General features: G+C 42.3%; 1 protein-coding gene across 14 annotated transcripts in view; it reads left to right on the top strand.

Moving 5' to 3' along the window:
* LOC126175207 (oocyte zinc finger protein XlCOF6.1-like) overlaps window positions 1-19,694 on the top strand; it is a 78,629-nt gene that overhangs the window by 48,176 nt on the left and 10,759 nt on the right. For 7 of the 14 annotated variants that reach the window (XM_049921818.1, XM_049921819.1, XM_049921828.1 and 4 more), the window contains one exon: window positions 16,794-16,858. In XM_049921818.1, coding sequence (XP_049777775.1) covers window positions 16,794-16,858 — 65 coding nt within the window. Of the gene's footprint in view, window positions 1-5,558; window positions 5,659-6,484; window positions 6,543-16,793; window positions 16,859-19,694 lie in introns of all 14 variants that reach the window. The other 7 variants (XM_049921824.1, XM_049921823.1, XM_049921821.1 and 4 more) reach the window with 2 other exon arrangements.

Consider the following 19,694-nt stretch of genomic DNA (forward strand, 5'->3'; position numbering starts at 1 on the left):
GCGAGTCTGTCCCTCTCCACACACCTTTAGAGGCTGTCGCTGTTCGGGTGTGGACACCACAGGCTGTTACCGTCTGCAGTCTTTACCTTCCACCGGATGGTGATGTCTCGCAGCATGTCCTGGCTGCGCTGATAGCCCAATTGCCGCCACCTTTCTTGCTATTGGGCGACTTCAACGCCCATAACCCTCTGTGGGGTGGGTCAGTGGTAACAGGTCGAGGTGCCATCGTTGAGCATTTATTGTCGCAGCTCGATCTCTCGATTTTAAATGATGGTGCCTTCACACACTTCAGTGTGGCGCATGGCACATACTCCGCCATTGACCTTTCAATATGTAGCCCTAGCCTCTTACCGTCTGTCCAATGGAGTGTGCATGACGACCTGTGTGGTAGTGACCACTTTCCGATCTTTCTGTCACTACCACAGCGTCACTCTTCTGGGCGCCCTAGCAGATGGGCTATGAATAAGGCTGACTGGGACTTGTTCTCCTCCACTGCCGCTCTTGAGTCTCTCTCTAATGCCGACATTGATGCGGTGGTTCAATCGGTCACCACCGGCATCGTTACTGCCGCCGAATCTGCCATTCCCCGTTCTTCTGGGTCCCCTCGGCGGAAGGCTGTGCCTTGGTGGTCGCCTGAGATCGCTGAAGCGATTAAAGATCGCCGGCGGGCGCTCCAGCGTCACAAGCGACATCCCTCCTTAGACCACCTTATCGCCTTCAAACGGCTGCGTGCGCGGACCCGCCTCCTTATCCGCCAAGGTAAGAAGGAGTGCTGGGAGCGGTATGTGTCCACCATTGGCCTCCATGTCACTCCTTCGCAGGTCTGGGCCAAGATTCGACGCGTCTACGGCTATCGGACCCCTGCCAGCGTCCCTGCGCTCTCACTGAATGGAGCAATTTGTACTGACTCCGACGTCATTGCCAATCGCTTAGCAGAGCATTTTGCTATGAGTTCCGCTTCTGCGAATTACCCCCAGGCCTTCCGCTCCGTTAAAGAGCGGATGGAACGTCGGAGCCTTTCGTTTCGCACCAACCACCCAGAATCTTACAATGCTCCATTCAGTGAGTGGGAATTTCGCAGTGCCCTAGCTGCTTGCCCTGATACCGCTCCTGGGCCAGATGGCATCCACTGTCAGATGCTGAAACACCTTTCAGTGGACTGCCAGCGGCGCCTTCTCGATCTTTACAACCGTCTTTGGGTCGAGGGGGAGTTTCCGTCGCAATGGCGGGAAGGCGTTGTCATCCCCGTTTTGAAACCTGGAAAGACCCCTTTGGAGGTGGACAGCTACCGCCCCATTAGCCTCACCAACGTTCTTTGTAAGCTTCTCGAACGGATGGTGATCCGGCGCTTAAATTGGGTACTGGAGTCTCGGGGCCTTCTGGCTCCATCTCAGGGTGGGTTCCGGAAAGGCCGCTCCGCCGCCGACAATCTGGTGAGCCTGGAGTCGGCCATCCGTACTGCCTTTGCCCGCCGTCAGCACCTGGTCGCTGTCTTTTTCGACATGCGGAAGGCGTACGATACGACATGGCGTCATCACATCCTTTCTACGCTTCATGGATGGGGTCTTCGGGGCCCTCTGCCGATCTTTATCCGCAATTTCCTGTCGTATCGTACCTTCCGCGTGCAAGTCGCAGCCTCCTATAGTTCCACCCACGTCCAGGAGAACGGTGTGCCACAGGGTTCTGTTTTAAGTGTCTGCCTGTTTTTAATAGCCATTAACGGGCTCGCTGCGGCCGTGGGAACTTCTGTCTCTGCTTCCCTGTATGCTGACGACTTCTGCCTTTATTACAGCTCTACTGGCATTGCAGCTGTTGAACGTCAGCTACAGGGAGCTATCCATAAGGCGCAGTCTTGGGCTGTAGCGCATGGGTTTCAGTTTTCGGCAGCCAAGACCCGCGTTATGCATTTCTGCCGGCGCCGAACAGTCCATCCTGAGCCGCGGCTTTATCTTGGCGACGAACTCCTTGCTGTGGTGGAGACCCACAGGTTTTTGAGGGTGGTTTTCGATGCCCGGTTGACTTGGCTGCCTCATATCCGGCAGCTTAAACAGACGTGTTGGCGGCATCTAAACGCTCTGAGATACTTGAGCCACACCCGCTGGGGCGCCGACCGCTCTACCCTGTTGCGGCTCTACCAGGCGTTAATCCAGTCCCGTCTGGATTATGGGAGCCTGGCTTATGGCTCAGCATCCCCATCTGCGTTACGGGTGCTGGACCCAATTCTCCACAGCGGGATACGCCTTGCCACTGGTGCTTTCCGCACCAGCCCTGTGGACAGCGTACTAGTGGAGGCAGGTGTACCTCCACTGCGGTTCCGGCGCCAACGTTTGCTGGCCGCTTATGCTGCCCATGTTCTAAGTCTGCCCGGGCATCCAAATTATCGTGTCCTGTTCCCGCAGTCAGTCGTCCATCTGCCAGACCGTCGGCCCCGGTCAGGTTGTCCGATCGCCGTACGCATCAAGGAGCTTCTCTGCAGGCTTGGGTTTTTCCCTGTTCCACCTCCGTTCCGGGCGCCTCTGCGTACACCCCCGTGGTGTGTTCCTCGCCCTTGCCTTCGGCTCGATTTGGCACAGGGCTCGAAGGACTCGGTCCCTCCAGAGGCCTTCCGCCGCCGCTTTTATTCCATACTGGCCACGTATCAGGGCTCTGGAATTGTTTACACCGACGGTTCGATGGTTGCTGGTCGTGTCGGGTATGCGCTAACTCTAGGGGACCATTCCGAACAACGGTCCTTGGCGGCTGGCTGCAGCGTTTACACTGCTGAGCTCGTCGCCGTCTTTCGAGCCCTAGAGTATATCCGCTCCTGCTCAGGTGAGTCCTTCGTTATCTGTAGCGATTCCCTGAGCGGTTTACGAGCTCTCGACCAGTGTTTTCCTCGTTCTCGTCTGGGGATGGCTATCCATGAGTCCCTGCATACTCTTGCGCGTTGCGGCCGCTCTGTGGTCTTTGTGTGGACCCCCGGTCATGTCGGTATCCCAGGCAATGAACATGTTGACCGCCTGGCGAAAGAGGCCACGAGTAAACTATCTCTGGATGTTGGCCTCACAGAGGCTGATTTGCGGGCAGTCCTCCGCCGAAAAGTTTTTGCGTTTTGGGACGCTGAATGGCGCGATCGGATTACACCCAATAAACTCCGTGCCATTAAGGAGACGACGACTGTGTGGCGGTCATCCATGCGAGCCAACTGCAGGGACTCAGTCGTCCTTTGTCGGCTCCGCATTGGCCACTCCCGGCTAACACACAGTTATTTACTGCGCCGGGAGGACCCTCCTGTATGTCGCTGCGGGGCGGCTTTGACAGTGGCCCACATTCTGTTGGCCTGCCCCCTTTTAGCTGTGGTCAGGCAGACATTTGCGCTGCCTGATACGCTCCCTGCCGTTTTATCTGATGACCCTGTTATGGCTGCCTTAGTTTTACGTTTTATTAGGGCAGGGAGTTTTTATTCTTTCATCTGAGTGTTTCTGTTTTATTTTATTTTTTGTGCTGATTCTGGCCTTTGGCCTATGATTTTAAACTGATCTTTTAATGTGTTTCTAAGTGGTTGGCTTTTCCTTTTTTATTTCTATGGTCGGCCAACCACTGTCACACTCTGTGTGGTTTTAGTTCGTTTTGTCTTGTCCCTGTCTCCGTTTCTCCTGTTCTGTATCGTCTGTGATCTATTCTGTTCGTTTTTGTTCTCTGTGTGTGTTCTTTGTCTTTGGAAAAAGGGACCGATGACCGTAGCAGTCTGGTCCCTTTCATCCCCCAAACCAACCAACCAACCAACCACAAAATTTGTGCTAACAAGAGTCTTCATCACAGTTTCGTGCACCAACCTCTGTGAAAATTGAGGAGAATGCTGCAAAAGTTCTGTAATCATGAGATTACGATTTTCATAAATTTTGTCCTTGATTTTCATCACCAATTCCTCAATTACAAGGGTAGGCCTACCACTGCGGTCCTCATTGTAAGCATTGGTATGGCCACTTTTAAAATCAGTGCACCACTGACTCACTTGGCTTTCACTTATTACTCCTTTTCCATACATCTCACAAATATCACAAAAGATTTCAATTGATTTGTGGTTTTTTGCCAACAAAAATGTAATTGAAGAACACACTTCACAATTGGTGGGGTTTGCTATTGCAGTGCACGTCACAGAAAGCAGAGTAGGTGAGACACAAATCACACACTACCACCATGGATGCTCACTAAGTGTAGGAACATTATGACAACAAATGGTGGCTGTAGCCCCATGTATTGCCACAATAGATAAACACGTCTGTTACTTTCTGGATAGCCCTCATATTTCATTCCAAAGGGATTTATGTTGCTGTATTCCTGTCTCCCCCTGAACATATTTGTATTTACTTTTTCTGCTGATCAGTCGGAAGTATTTCATCTGATACGCAAGGTTTCGTCACAGTTACCTTCCAGGTACCTATGTTTGTGTGCCAAACATACCTAATTGCCCATTTCAAAGATGTCCACTCTCCAACGGAACTGCCTACTCTGGTGTTACTATTGCAGTATCTATATCCTTAGTGAACTTGAAACATGTCTTGTCATTCCTCGGTACTTCAGTATTCTACTTTCTCCTAAGTTGATTCTTTCAGACGATTCTCTTAAACTCATCATTACTAAATTGTGATCCGAGTCTGTATCTGCACCTTGGTACACATTGCAATCCAATATCTGATTTTGGAATCTCTGTGTCTCATCATGATGTAATCCAGTTGGAACCTCACCTTGTCTCCTGGTCTTCTCGAAGTATACCACCACCTCTTGTGATTTTTGAACAGAGTATTTGGCTGTTACCATCTGAAATTTATTCCAGAGCTCAATTAGTCTTTCTCTTCTGTCATTCCTAGTGCCAAGCACGTATTCTCCTGTAATCTTTCCTTTTATTCCTTCTTAGTTTCAATTTACATACTGAATTACCCATTCAGTATCCTCGTATACTTTATCTATCTCTTCATCTGCTTCTTGCATCATTCACATTTATAACTGATCAATCATCATCGGCATTGGTTTGCTGGTGAATCTGGTGAGAACAGTCCTGATCACTGAACAGTTCGCAGTAGCTCACTCTCTGCTCTACCTCCCTATTCATAACAAATCCTGTCCCCTTATATCTTTTTCTTCTGCTGCTGTTATTATCCTATGTTTGTCTGACCAGAAATACTTGTGTTCTTTCCATTTCACATCAGTGTCTCCCACTACATGTATATTGAGCTTTAGCATTTCTGTTCTCAGATTTTCTAGCTTCCCTGTCACATTTAAACCTGTGACAGAACCATACCCCAGTTCGTAAAAATATTACCCTTTCGTTGATTATTCAGTCTTTTTCTCATGGTCATCTCCACCTTGGCAGTCCCCTCTCGGAGATCTAAATGGGGGTCTAGCCAGTAATCTTACCAATGGAGAGAGCGTTGTGACACTTTTTCGATTACAGGCCACATGTCCAGTGGATAAACATTATGTATCTTGAATGCAGTGCTTTTCATTACCTTCTGCATCCTCATGCTGTTGATCATTCCTGATTCACACAACATTCAGCAAATGTTGCAATGTTGCAGGTTGTGAAACAGAGATGTATTTTGCAGAAACCATCACAAGAAATCATCATACCTGTGAAACGTGATGAGATGAATGAACTGTCATCAAGTTCCCAGGAGTGTAAGTTTTACACTAAGTATGAAGCAACTAGTGCATTGATAGCCAACTTTTTTTCCTATGGATCTCTTTTGCTTAATAAATTTACTACACCTCATCTGCTAGTCACGTGCAAGAGCTGTTACAAAGGAGGGAAAGTAAATAGAATTCAGTTGTGTGTGTGTTTTTGTAATAGCAGTAGAGATCGTTGTTGTGGGGGAGGGGGGGGGGGTGGATATATGCCGAATAATTAGGGATCAATGAACACAGAACAGAGATTGGGAACCACTGCTTCAGTAAGTAATAATTTATGGGCTTCAAAAATTTGTAACAAGTTGTGATACTCTGTTATTTCATCCCTCAGTCCTGACCCAACATTTGCCGACTCTTTTGTTCATTTGGAGAGAAAGTTGATCACGGTGTATGAAGTGAACAAGAAACACCAGAAGAAAATACATTGTAGCATTACTGACGGCAAATATGTTCTTCTTCAGAAGTCTGTTGATTTCATTGGTGAATGGAGTTTTGAGAACATGCATAGACAAGACTTTATTAAATGCTAGTGGACAATCATTTTGTATTATTTTAAAATGCCATTGCAGACAGATAATTATAATCTAGAATGGCTCATGGAGTAAGAATGCAAAATGACGTTGCCCACAAAATCAAAAATAGATATAAATATACCAAACTAATTACCTTCCAAAGTGAGTAACACACGTATAATAAACTATGTTATGTATAAACTTTATGAATGTGAAATAAAGTTTTTGAAAGACAAAGTACATATTATGTTATAAATAAAATCATCATTTAAGTTTGCTTCCATTGCTGACATTTCTTTTTACAGATACCATAATTGAATACATTTGCACTGGTGAGTGTATTGGTGAGTTGGATTATGACAGGTATGTGAATTTCAGAATATGTGAAATTGAAAAATGAAATAGATAGCATTTAAAATGACCAAAATGTTCTATGAAGATGGAAAAAATATTGTATTAGAGAGAAACTCTTTTTATTTTAGATAGTGTGGATGTTTTTCATATTTGTGAGAATGCTTAAATGCCCCAGAGCTCAACACAATTTCCTTATGATGATGTTGTTGTTGTTGTTGTTGTTGTTGTTGTTGTTGTTGTTTTTGTTCCTCTGCCTAAATAACACACCATTTAAATGCTGAAACACAGAAAATTGTTCATTTTGGTAGTGAAATGATTGGAAGGATCTTGAGCTATTACTATTCTTGACTATTACAGCTAATAGTTAATATGATTGGCTAATTTGCCCCAATGTCGTCTGTGCTTAACGGATGAAATTCATTATCAACAAGTTATATTGTCAGCTCTCTGATCATCAGTAGTCGTCAACGAGTGTTGACGTGCTACACAAAAAAACAGTGTCGTATCTCAGTGAGGAACTTGAAACTTTCAGCACAGGGCAGAAACATGTACAGGAACGATCGCTCAATTTTAAAAGAATAGTTGACCATGCATTGGATAGATACATACCAAGTAGAACAGGTCATAGTGGGAGGGGACTTCTTAAGTATATAGCCTAGTATGTTGTCCTCGATGGTGAATGTTCATTGGAGGTGAGGGTATCATCTGAAGTGCCCCAGGGAGGTGTGGTAGGTCCGCTGTTGTTTGCTATCTACATAAATGATCTTTTGGATAGGGTGGATAGCAATGTGTGGCTGTTTGCTGACGATGCTGTGGTGTACGGGAAGGTGTTGTCGTTGAGTGACTGTAGGAGGATACAAGATGACTTGGACAGGATTTGTGATTGGTGTAAAGAATGGCAGCTAACTCTAAATATAGATAAATGTAACTAATGCAGGTGAATAGGAAAGAGAATCCTGTAATGTTGAATACTTCATTAGTAGTGTAGTGCTTGACACAGTCACGTCGATTAAATATTTGGGCATAACATTGCAGAGCAATATGAAGTGGGACAAGCATGTAATGGCAATTGTGGGAAAGGCAGATAGTCGTCTTCGGTTCATTGGTAGAATTTTGGGAAGATGTGGTTCATCTGCGAAGGAGACCACTTATAAAACACTAATACGAGCTATTCTTGAGTACTGGATCCCTATCAGGTCGAATTGAGGGAGGACTTAGAAGCAATTCAGAGGCGGGCTGCTAGATTTGTTACTGGTAGGTTTGATCATCAGGCGCGTGTTACGGAAATGCTTCAGGAACTCAGGTGGGAGTCACTAGAGGAAAGGAGGCATTCTTTTCGTTAATCGCTACTGAGGAAATTTAGAGAACCAGCATTTGAGGCTGACTGCAGTACAATTTTACTGCCGCCAACTTACATTTCACGTAAACACCACAAAGATAAGATAAGAGAGATTAGGGCTCGTACAGAGGCATAGAGGCATATAGACAGTCATTTTTCCCTCGTTCTGTTTGGGAGTGGAACAGGGAGAGAAGATGATAGTTGTGGTACAAGGTACCCTCCGCCATGCACCGTGTGGTGGATTGCGGAGTATGTATGTAGATGTAGGGGGACCCTCTGTGGTAGACAGTCACTGTAAAGAAACTTATAAAGAAACAGATTACTATGTAATAGGTTGGTCTATAGAGAGAGAGATGGTGAATAAAATGTTTGGCTGTCAAGAGAACAGTGTGCGAAGGTTTCAGTGACTACCATAGCAGAATATTGTCAGTTGATCTTTTGCAAAATCCAAGTAAATTATAGTCATACGTAAAGGCTGTTAGTGGCACCAAACTAGTGTCTAATCTGTAGCGAATGAGACAGGAACTGAAATTGAGGGTAGCAAAGCAAAAGCTGAAATGCTTAACCCTGTTTTCAAATGGTCCTTTATAAGGGAAAACCCAGAAGAATTGCACCGGTGTAATCCTAATACCACTGACAAAATGACTAAAATCAGAATTAATGTCAGTTGTGTTTAGAAACAATTGAAATAGCTGAAATTGAAGAAAGCTCCAGAGCGTGATTGAATCCCTATCAGATTCTGTACTGAATTTGTGGCTGAGTTAGCCACTTGTCCAACCGTAATATCTCTTAGGTCATAGATCCCTTGAACAATAATCTGTGCACAATAATTGGAAGGAGGCACTGATCACACATGTCTACAGGAATGAAAGTAGAATTGATTTGCAGAACTACTGTCCAATATCTTTGACATCGATTTGTTGTAGAACATATTCTAAGGACATAATGAGATATCTCGAACAGAATGACCTCCTCCAATACAACCTGCATGGATTCCAAAAACATAAATAATGTAAAACCCAACTCGCACTTTCTCACATGACATACCGAACGTCTTGTATCAAAGCAGTCAGGTAGATGCAGTACATCTTTGTTTCCATAAAGCATTTGACTTGGTACCACACCTATGCTCATTGTCAAAAGTTTGACCATATGGTGTATAATGTGAAATTTGTGATTGGATTAAGGACTTCTTGGTAGGGAGGACATAGCGTGTTATCTTTGATGGGGAGTCATCATCAGACATAGAAGTAATTTCTGATGTGTCCCAGGAAGTGTGTTGGAAACCTTGCATTTCAAGTTGTATGTTGATGACCTAGTGGGCAAGACTAATAGTAAAATTAGACTTTTTGCAGATGATGCAATTATCTACACTGAAATAATGTCCGAATGAAGCTGTCTAAATATTGAGTCAGATCTTCATAAGATTTGAAAGTGGTGCAAAGATGGCGACCTGTTTCAAATGTTCAGAAATATAAAATTGCGCACTTCACAAAATGAAAAAAAATGTAGTAGCCTATGACTCTAATATCAAGGAGCCACAGTTGAAGTTGGTCAACCCATACAAATATGTGGGTGTAACATTTTGAATAGATATGAAATGGAATGATCACATAGGCTCAGTTGTGCATAGAGTATGTGGTAGACTTCAGTTTATAGGCAGAATAGTGGGGAAGTGCAATCAGTCTATAAAGGACATTGTTTACAAATTATTTGTGTGACCCATTCTAAGAGTATTGCTTAAGTTTGCGGGACCTGTTCCAAACAGGTCTTACATGGGACATTAAATGTATACAGAGAAGGCCAGCACGAATGCTCACAATTTTGTTTAACCCCCGGGAGAGTATCACATAGATACTGAAGAAACTTAACTGGCAGGCTCGTGAGTGTGTACATGAACTATCCCAACAAAGTTTCACAAACTGGCTGTAAATGATAGCTCTAGAAATATACTTCAACTTCCTACATATTGCTCACATAGGGATCGTGAAGATAACATTAGAATAATTATAGCACACACAGAGCCATTCACAATCAACCTTTTTTCATGCACTCCATATGTGAATGGAACAGGAAGAAACGCTAATAAGTGCTTCAATGAGATGTATCCTCTGCTATGCACTTCAGTGATTTGCAGGATATACAGGGTGAGTCACCTAACGTTACCGCTGGATATATTTCGTAAACCACATCAAATACTGACGAATCGATTCCACAGACCGAACGTGAGGAGAGGGGCTAGTGTAATTGGTTAATACAAACCATAAAAAAATGTACGGAAGTATGTTTTTTTTAACACAAACCTACGTTTTTTTAAATGGAACCCCGTTAGTTGTGTTAACAAATCTGAACATATAAACAAATACGTAATCAGTGCCGTTTGTTGCATTGTAAAATGTTAATTACATCCGGAGATATTGTAACCTAAAGTTGACGCTTGAGTACCACTCCTCCACTGTTCGATCGTGTGTATCGCAGAGCACCGAATTACGTAGGGATCCAAAGGGAACGGTGATGGACCTTAGGTACAGAAGAGACTGGAACAGCACATTACGTCCACATGCTAACACCTTTTTATTGGTCTTTTTCACTGACGCACATGTACATTACCATGAGGGGTGAGGTACACGTACACATGTGGTTTCCGTTTTCAATTACGGAGTGGAATAGAGTGTGTCCTGAGACATGTCAGGCCAATAGATGTTCAATGTGGTGGCCATCATTTGCTGCACACAATTGCAATCTCTGGCGTAATGAATGTCGTACACGCCGCAGTACTTCTGGTGTAATGTCGCCGCAGGCTGCCACAATACGTTGTTTCATATCCTCTGGGGTTGTAGGCACATCACGGTACACGTTCTCCTTTAACATACCCCACAGAAAGAAGTCCAGAGGTGTAAAATCAGTAGAACGGGCTGGCCAATTTATGCGTCCTCCATGTCCTATGAAACGCCCGTCGAACGTGTACCTTACCCCTCATGGTAATGTACATGTGCGTCAGTGAAAAAAAACCAATAAAAAGGTGTTAGCATGTGGACGTAATGTGCTGTTCCAGTCTCTTCTGTACCTAAGGTCCATCACTGTTCCGTTTGAATCCCTACGTAATTCGGTGCTCTCCGATACACACGATCGAACAGCGGAGGAGTGGTACTCAAGCGTCAACTTTAGGTTACAATATCTCCGGATGTAATTAACATTTTACAATGCAACAAACGGCACTGATTACGTATTTGTTTATATGTTCAGATTTGTTAACACAACTAACGGGGTTCCATTTAAAAAAACGTAGGTTTGTGTTAAAAAAAACATACTTCCGTGCATTTTTTTTATGGTTTGTATTAACCAATTACACTAGCCCCTCTCCTCACGTTCGGTCTGTGGAATCGATTCGTCAGTATTTGATGTGGTTTACGAAATCTATCCAGCGGTAATGTTAGGTGACTCACCCTGTATATGCAGATGTTGAAAGTATGTCATATCTAAGTACATACTCAGATGGGACAGTTAATTCAATGGCTTCAAGTAGAGAGGGCAAGTTTCACACAGGGTTTTGATGGAGAAACCCTTGTTTTCGTCTTCGCAAGATGGTTGACTACCACACTGCATGCCCTTGGCCATTGCATGTTCTCAGTTTAGGTAACACTATCTCCATTTATTTTAACTTCGTTGGTCCCTCTGCTATACTACGAGATACAATTGGCGCAGTGAGGTACCAGGCAACGTGTGCTTAACTGTCAAGTGCAAAGTAACTTTAATCACACTGTAGCTGCAGTAAACATTTACAATGTGTTGGGTAAACTTCTCTGTCCAGGCTAAAGCTCTTTATGATTTAAGTCTACCGATAAAATTTCAGTTAAATCCTCAACCTCAAAGGGTCTCTGTTCCTACAGTTTGATGAGCACTTGGAAGTTCCATTTCTGTAATCGTTGCTCACATTTGTTATTGATAGAATTATTCTATAGTTGGCTGCTGGGCTGAAAGTTCTGATGACTACATATTGGCACAATTTTAAACACTTTGTTGACTGTTATTTGTTTCAGATTGCTGTCAACCAAAGTGGTCTCACAGTTGTTACACTATAGTTGCATGGTGAAGTGTCATTGATGTTACTATGTGTGTGAATGACTTTGATTTACAATTGTATTTGTACTTACATTTAAATGCTCTACAAAATCAGACAGTTTCCCAAGATTTTGATAAACAATTTAAATACCAGTTTTCTTGTACTTATTGCATTGTATGAGAACAGACTTGAATTAATGTAAAGTTTGCGAAGGATATGGTGCTCAATGCGCTGGGTGAGCCCCTTCGTTTGTTCAGAATGGGAGACCGATAAGTGTTTTCAATGTTTCTGCTAGTCAGTGATGACAGAATTGAGGCACACACCCTGCAGTCTTTCTCAAACAATTTTACAGAAACTATTTGGTAACAAAATTTCATTTTTGCTTTGCTTGTAGCTTTATATGTCAGGTTCTTGATGATGTGTCCATTTCGTTAATGGTCATAGTTACTGTGATATATATGTGAAAGTAAGACACTGTGCGAAATTCAGAAAAGTGTGCAATGAAAAATAAAGGTTGCTGTGATTTTGCATTTGGTGTGTATTACATAATATGTTATATGAAATATAGCTAACATGTTGAATTTTTCTTTAGACTTGGGTAGAGGTACATATTTGTCACCAATCTCAAGAAAACTGATTTGATGCAGTACACTCTTTTGTGAGTGCGCCGCCCCAGCGAAAAAGGCAGGGTGAAAGATCCACAACATTCCTCATATTTAATAAATGGTTTCAGATATTGAAATGAGATTTTGGCAAATGATAACTTACAAAGAGGGAGTATTTTACCATTTTGTTATTATGTGAAACTTTTTTATCTGCTGTGTTATTCCAATAAGTCCAGACTTTTTTTGGTGAAAGAATGTAATTTTTAAGGGCCATTCATTGCTGGTGAAACAAGATGTGTGGGTCTTGGAACAACATATTTGAAGAATTATACGTTTTTTTGTATTAAGGATGTGCTTTTTAATAAGCCACTGATTTTACTTTTCCTCAGTTCTTCACTTAATAACTCTTTCACAGTTTTCTGCACAACATGTTAGTGAGGTGAGGCAGTGTAAACACAGCTGTGTTTTGGTAAAAGCAGCACATTTTGACATGGCAACCATAGAAATGTGTAGGTTTTACTCAAAATTTGCTTCTCATGGTGCTTCTCTGAAAATTACAAATGGTTAACAAGCCAGGTACAAATAAATTGCTGCATTTTTGGTGGAATTCTTTTAAGGTACTAAGGAAAGCGGAGGTGACAATAGATCTTTTTGAATGGTTACAGTGCAAGTGTGGGTGTGGAGGGCATGTTCTCTCTTCCTGGTCCCAAGATTGGACGGTCCTTGTGTGCAATAACAGTTGTGTTAGTGAAAGAGAGTCATTGTAATGATGATACTAGCAGACTAGAGCTTGGCAAAAAGGATTACTTTTCTATGTACAAAGATGGTGAGAGCTAGTCATCAGTATATGTTTAAAAATAATTATTGTACAAAACCTAAAATAGATGTACAAACTTTAAGTTATATATGCATAGCCTACTTTGAGCATATTTTATAATCGTGTATGTTAAAATATTTTTGCAGATGACACAGGAATGCCAAATCTGAATTTACACTGAAGTGCATAATTTTTAATAATGTATTAAATTTGTTGATTTGATGATGTTATACAGTTTTCTTTGCCATTTAAGATTACCATTACAACATTAGTAAGTCCCAAAGTGCTATATACTATATGATGATTGCTGTGATTACCAGTAAAATATGATCTATTTTGATGTATTTGCACTACAATGACATCATGAAATTTGGTGTACACAATAACATTTTTTTCCAAAATAAAAGCTTCAGATTTCGAAATTTCTTAAAAAAATATGTTTGGGAAAATTTAGAATTTTAGGAGTGTAGTCAAATCTTACGAAAGAAATAGAAAAAATCATAGGTCTGTAAGTTATGTAGTTTGAGATTTGACCATTATAAGATTTCAAAACATGACAAAAATCACACACTTTAGGAAACAATGAAAATTGCTAACTCAAAAATGAGAGGCCCAGAAAAATTTCGATTTGGGTTTTTTTCACGGAAACTACTAGTACAGGGTGTATACGACCCGGGACAACCGGGAAATCCGGGAAAAACCCGGGAATTTTTTCATCCAGGAGAAAACCGGGAAAAACCCGTGAATTTTTCGGAATTCCGGGAATTTTCATTGTTTTAGCTTTCTGTTAAATTTTTGTAATTTTGACTGCAGTATTGATTCTCTAGCAAAGAATGTTATTGTATCCTGGCTACTGGAGAACTGCAGCAATAAAATATAAATGAGAGGGAAAAAAATAAAACTTAAGTGGCAAAGGAAATGTGCAATTTAGGAAATAAACACCATGCAAGCACAAGCGTTCGCAGATAGCAAAAATATGTCAAAGGCCGTAGGGCGCAGACTGCAATTCTTCGTAACAATAAACTGCTTGCTATGAGCATGACGTAACAACTGTTCACATTAGGTTCGTTTGACCAGTTGCCAGCGGTCTGTTGCGCATGCGCATTTGACTCGCGTATCAGAAGTGCCTTCTACTGCTTCCCGCTACTCGAAGTTTGGCTGTTAGTTGTATCGGTAGTAGCAGCAAGCAGCCAGATGCAAACGAGAAAAATTTTTCTCGCGTGCCCTAGCTGCCAGATTCGCGCTTGCACAGAGTTGTAGTGGGGAGGGGGTTAGTCCAACGTGACCCGTGTTTACGTTAAGTGATTTCGATGCTTCTCTTCGTGTACAGCTCCACAGTCAAATGAAAACAAAACGGATTTCTGTGGCCGGGAGCTATCAAGTGAATTAAAATACATTCACATAATTACGGAGGGCAAAAATATATTATTAATTTCAATTTCTGATTTTATTTTCTTTCCAAGTTAGTAGCAGTCAAGCATTAATCGCCTTGCAGAAGAATGAAGTTATTTTTGCAAGTTTGCTAAAGAAATTCCGCTGAGGCAATCATTTTATTTGAAACGAAGTGTTTCATTCTACTGTATTGGCTAGTTCCAACTGTTCGTTGAATTTCAAGTGCACGTTATCATCTTCTGTCATGTATGGCATTACGCCATAATAAAGAACCAAACATGAGATCGTAGAGTACTGGTACTCCAAGAAAATTTACATCCCAAAACCCACACTGAAAAGCTTAATATCAGATGGGACCTACTTCATTGTGAATCTGGAAAAAGCCAATTTGCACTTCAAGCCAAATTATGCATTTTAGTATGGTTTACGAAATTTCGATGCTCGTTGGAGTATCCTCTGATGCCCTGTTTCTTTCATGGTGCGATGTAAGGTCTCTTAGTGCTTTATACACACGAACATGCAGGCTTCCTACACCACTGCAGTTGCACACGCACAATAATGCGTTTTCTGGAGCTCTCTGGCAACTGGTAAATCGAACCTATTTCTAACAGTATTGCGAACGATGGTTACAAAAGCGTTACTTTGAAAGGAAATTTCTTTTCACGCACGATGAATTATGTTACATGTGAGAAAGTGGAATGGACATCTAAATCACAGAGCGTTCGAAACTGAACAGTTTGAGGACCAGCCACTTACAAGAATTTCGAGCCGAGGCATTTATGTCATAATTTTAAATTTACTGGCACATTTTTGTGATGTATCTTAAAATATAACCCACGCAAAAAAAGATCAATATTACATGTGAAAGCGTGTAAATCTTAGAGACCAATATTATATGTGAAAGCTTAGCTTTTCTTGTAGATATACGGTACTGTGTACATTAATTTAAACCGTTAACTTTTCCTCTTGTGTGTTCGCGCTATGTAACCAGTAAGCTTGCTATTGGCTGACTATAACACGTGTCCTATGCTATGAATAGCTGCTGTCATCGGCTGGCGAGATCTCGCGGCTTGAGATATGACTCGCTTACAAAAGGACATAGCAACCTCGGTTGCATCGTTCCGGAAACTAACGCGCTGTGTTTGGTGCAATTCGAATTTATACTTTCATAATACAAAAATATGCAGCGTATATGTTGCTGCAAATCAAAGGTCTTTCCAAAACTTCTCTCCTTTTTTTTTTATTAAAAGTCTCTCCAAAACTTCTCTGCTCCGTCTTTTCTTTTTTTTTTTTTTTTTTTTTTTTTTTTTTTTTTTTTTTTTTTTTTTTTTTTTCCGGGAAGTTCTACGCGATTATATAAAACTTTAACCATTCAAAGGATTGATAAATTTTACAGTTCCGAGGGAAAATCTACGGAAAACCTACTGTCACTTAGCACAGAAAAAGTGTATTTTCGATATTTTTTAAAACGGGATATCCGGGAATAATCTGGGAATTTTTTTTCCTTGTCCCCGTATACACCCTGTAGTACTACCATGATACAAATAAATTAACAAAATCTGAGACACAAAAACCAGAGCTTTTGTTGTTTTCAAATTGACTGACCTTAAAAAGTTTTTATTGCATTGTGTACGGCAATAAATATGCTGACACCATCGGTGTCTAACCTGCCTTTGTGACATATATTTCAATGTAAATTTAAAATTCTAGTTCTGTTCTTTTCCAATTTCAACAACTTTTTTCCTAATTCTGTGTGGGCTTTATTCTGTTTAATAAGCGATACTAATTCTGCAACTTTACCATAGATTGTAGTGTAGTTCAGCTATATCACATTAACATATTTCTCTTTCCCATTGACAAGAATGTCAATGTGTTGTTGTTACCCTTCGACCCCCCCATCTCTCTCTTTCTCTCTCCCTCTCGTGCGCGCGCCCGCTCGCTCGCACGCCCACTCGCTCGCGCACACACACACACACACACACACACACACACACACACACACACACACGTTTTTCTAACTGTAGTGTTTTCTTTTGTATTTCAGAAAGAAGAGCCATTGCCAGCAGAAAATGATGAATGTGACTACAGAAATGAAGTGGAATCCCAGAGGTATTTTTTGTAATTTGTAGCTCTTGAAAGCAAAGCTAATGCAGTGAGCACTCAGCTACAATCTACTCTCTTCTGCAAGAAGGAAGGCAGTACCAAGACTAAGTTATCTGTGCACCGTTCAATCTTTTGACCACCTTTGTTGTATGGGAGCGAAAGCTGGTTGGATTCAGGTTACCTTATCAACAAGATTGAGGTTACGGATATGAAAGTAGCTAGGATGATTGCAGGTACTAGTAGATGGGAACAATGGCAGGAGGGTGTCCACAATGTGGAAATCAAAGAAAAACTGGGAATGAACTCTATAGATGTAGCAATCAGGGCGAACAGGCTTAGATGGTGGGGACATGTTACACGCATGGGAGAAGCAAGGTTACCCAAGAGACTCATGGGTTCAGCAGTAGAGGGTAGGAGGAGTCGGGGCAGACCAAGGAGAAGGTACCTGGATTCGGTTAAGAATGATTTTGAAGTAATAGGTTTAACATGAGAAGAGGCACCAATGTTAGCACTGAATAGGGGATCATGGAGGAATTTTATAAGGGGGCTATGCTCCAGACTGAATGCTGAAAGGGATAATCAGTCTTAAATGATGATGATGATGATGATGATGATGATGATGATGATGATGATGATGAGCTTTTGAATTGAAGACTTAATATACCATGTTTCTGTCTTTGGTTTAGTTGTTTTTCATTTGCCCCATAGAGGCTAATTTTTGATTATCCCCTTGTCAAAAATTCTCTTATGCACATTTTTATTTATTTATATCCACAGATCTGGGTCAGAAAATTTGTTTCAGTTTAAACTCCACAACATTCTTGAGTGTTTAACATATGCATGTATTTACACATTGTGGTCCACATCACTGTGTATTGTAGGGGCTGACTGACCAAGGGTGGAGCTGTGGTGGTCTGGTGGGACCCAGTGACAAACTGGTGGTTGAGAAGACACTTTATTGCTTTCATTGCAACATTTCTCTGTTATCAATGCGGTGCAGACCTGCTGCACTCCCATCTAGCAGACTGGCGATTGTCAACGGGCAGCTGGCTCCTGCCCCAGATGGATAGTTCTTGTGTCGTCATCTGGTAATGCAGACATCAGACCTGGGAAGCAAACCAGTAGGCAAAGGCTGTGACATCAGCAGTGTGCTGTTTCTCCTTGCTGCATTGGCCCTGTGATGTTGGGAATTTGTTCCCAGGCAACTCAGGCATGGTTTATGTTGTCTGCAGTGATGGGGGTGACTGCCACATGTGGGACATGACCCACTGCCTCCTGGGAAGAAGTTGGCAGCAGTTGGTGTGGACAACAGGTCCACTGCATTGTGGCATATAGTCTCCCAGGATGGACTTGTGTGAGAGGCTGCTGCTTCGTCCTGGTCTTCAACTCAAGGCTACATCTGGCGATGCCCAGTTTTGTCATCTAGCAGTCATGGCATTGGTGGCAGTACTTATGGGTTCCAATGCCCCTCTCAAAAATGCAGTTATTTAAAGTGCTCCATGGTACTATTGCCTGGCTCCTGGTCACATAGCTCATAACATAGTTCTAGCCCACTGGTATAATGACACAATTTTGCCTGTTCTGGCTATCTACATCTACATCCATACTCCGCAAGCCACCTGACGGTGTGTGGCGGAGGGTACCTTGAGTACCTCTATCGGTTCTCCCTTCTATTCCAGTCTCATATTGTTTGTGGAAAGAAGGATTGTTGGTATGCTTCTGTGTGGGCTCTAATCTCTCTGATTTTATCCACATGATCTCTTCGCGATATATACGTAGGAGGGAGCAATATACTGCTTGACTCTTCGGTGAAGGTATGTTCTCGAAACTTCAACAAAAGCCCATACCGAGCTACTGAGCGTATCTCCTGCAGAGTCTTCCACTGGGGTTTATCTATCACCTCCGTAACACTTTCGCGATTACTAAATGATCCTGTAACGGAGTGCGCTGCTCTCCGTTGGATCTTCTCTATGTCTTCTATCAACCCTATCTGGTACGGATCCCACACTGCTGAGCAGTATTCAAGCAATGGGCGAACAAGCGTACTGTAACCTACTTCCTTTGTTTTCAGATTACATTTCCTTAGGATTCTTCCAATGAATCTCAGTCTGGCATCTGCTTTGCCAACGATCAACTTTATATGGTCATTCCATTTTAAATCACTCCTAATGCATACTCCCAGATAATTTATGGAATTAACTGCTTCCATTTGCTGACCTGCTATATTGTAGCTAAATGACAAGGGATCTATCTTTCTATGTATTCGCAGCACATTACACTTGTCTACATTGAGATTCAATTGCCATTCCCTGCACCATGCGTCAATTCACTGCAGATCCTCCTCTCAACCTCTCGATATACCACAGCATCATCCGCAAAAAGCCTCAGTGAACTTCCGATGTATATTGTGAATAGCAATGGTCCTACGACACTCTCCTGCAGCACACCTGAAATCACTCTTACTTCGGAAGACTTCTCTCCATTGAGAATGACATGCTGAGTTCTGTTATCTAGGAACTCTTCAATCCAATCACACAACTGGTCTGTTAGTCCATATGCCCTTACTTTGTTCATTAAACAACTGTGGGGAACTGTATCGAACGCCTTGTGGAAGTCAAGAAACACGGCATCTACCTGTGAACCCGTCTCTATGGCCCTCTGAGTCTCGTGGACGAATAGCGCGAGCTGGGTATCACACGACCGTCTTTTTCGAAACCCATGCTGAATCCTACAGAGTAGATTTCTAGTCTCCAGAAAAGTCATTATACTCGAACATAATACGTGTTCCCAAAATTCTACAACTCGACGTTAGAGATATAGGTCTATAGTTCTGCACATCCAT

This window comes from Schistocerca cancellata, chromosome 3, assembly GCF_023864275.1.
Source record: "Schistocerca cancellata isolate TAMUIC-IGC-003103 chromosome 3, iqSchCanc2.1, whole genome shotgun sequence".
Classification (NCBI taxonomy): Eukaryota; Metazoa; Arthropoda; class Insecta; order Orthoptera; family Acrididae; genus Schistocerca; species Schistocerca cancellata.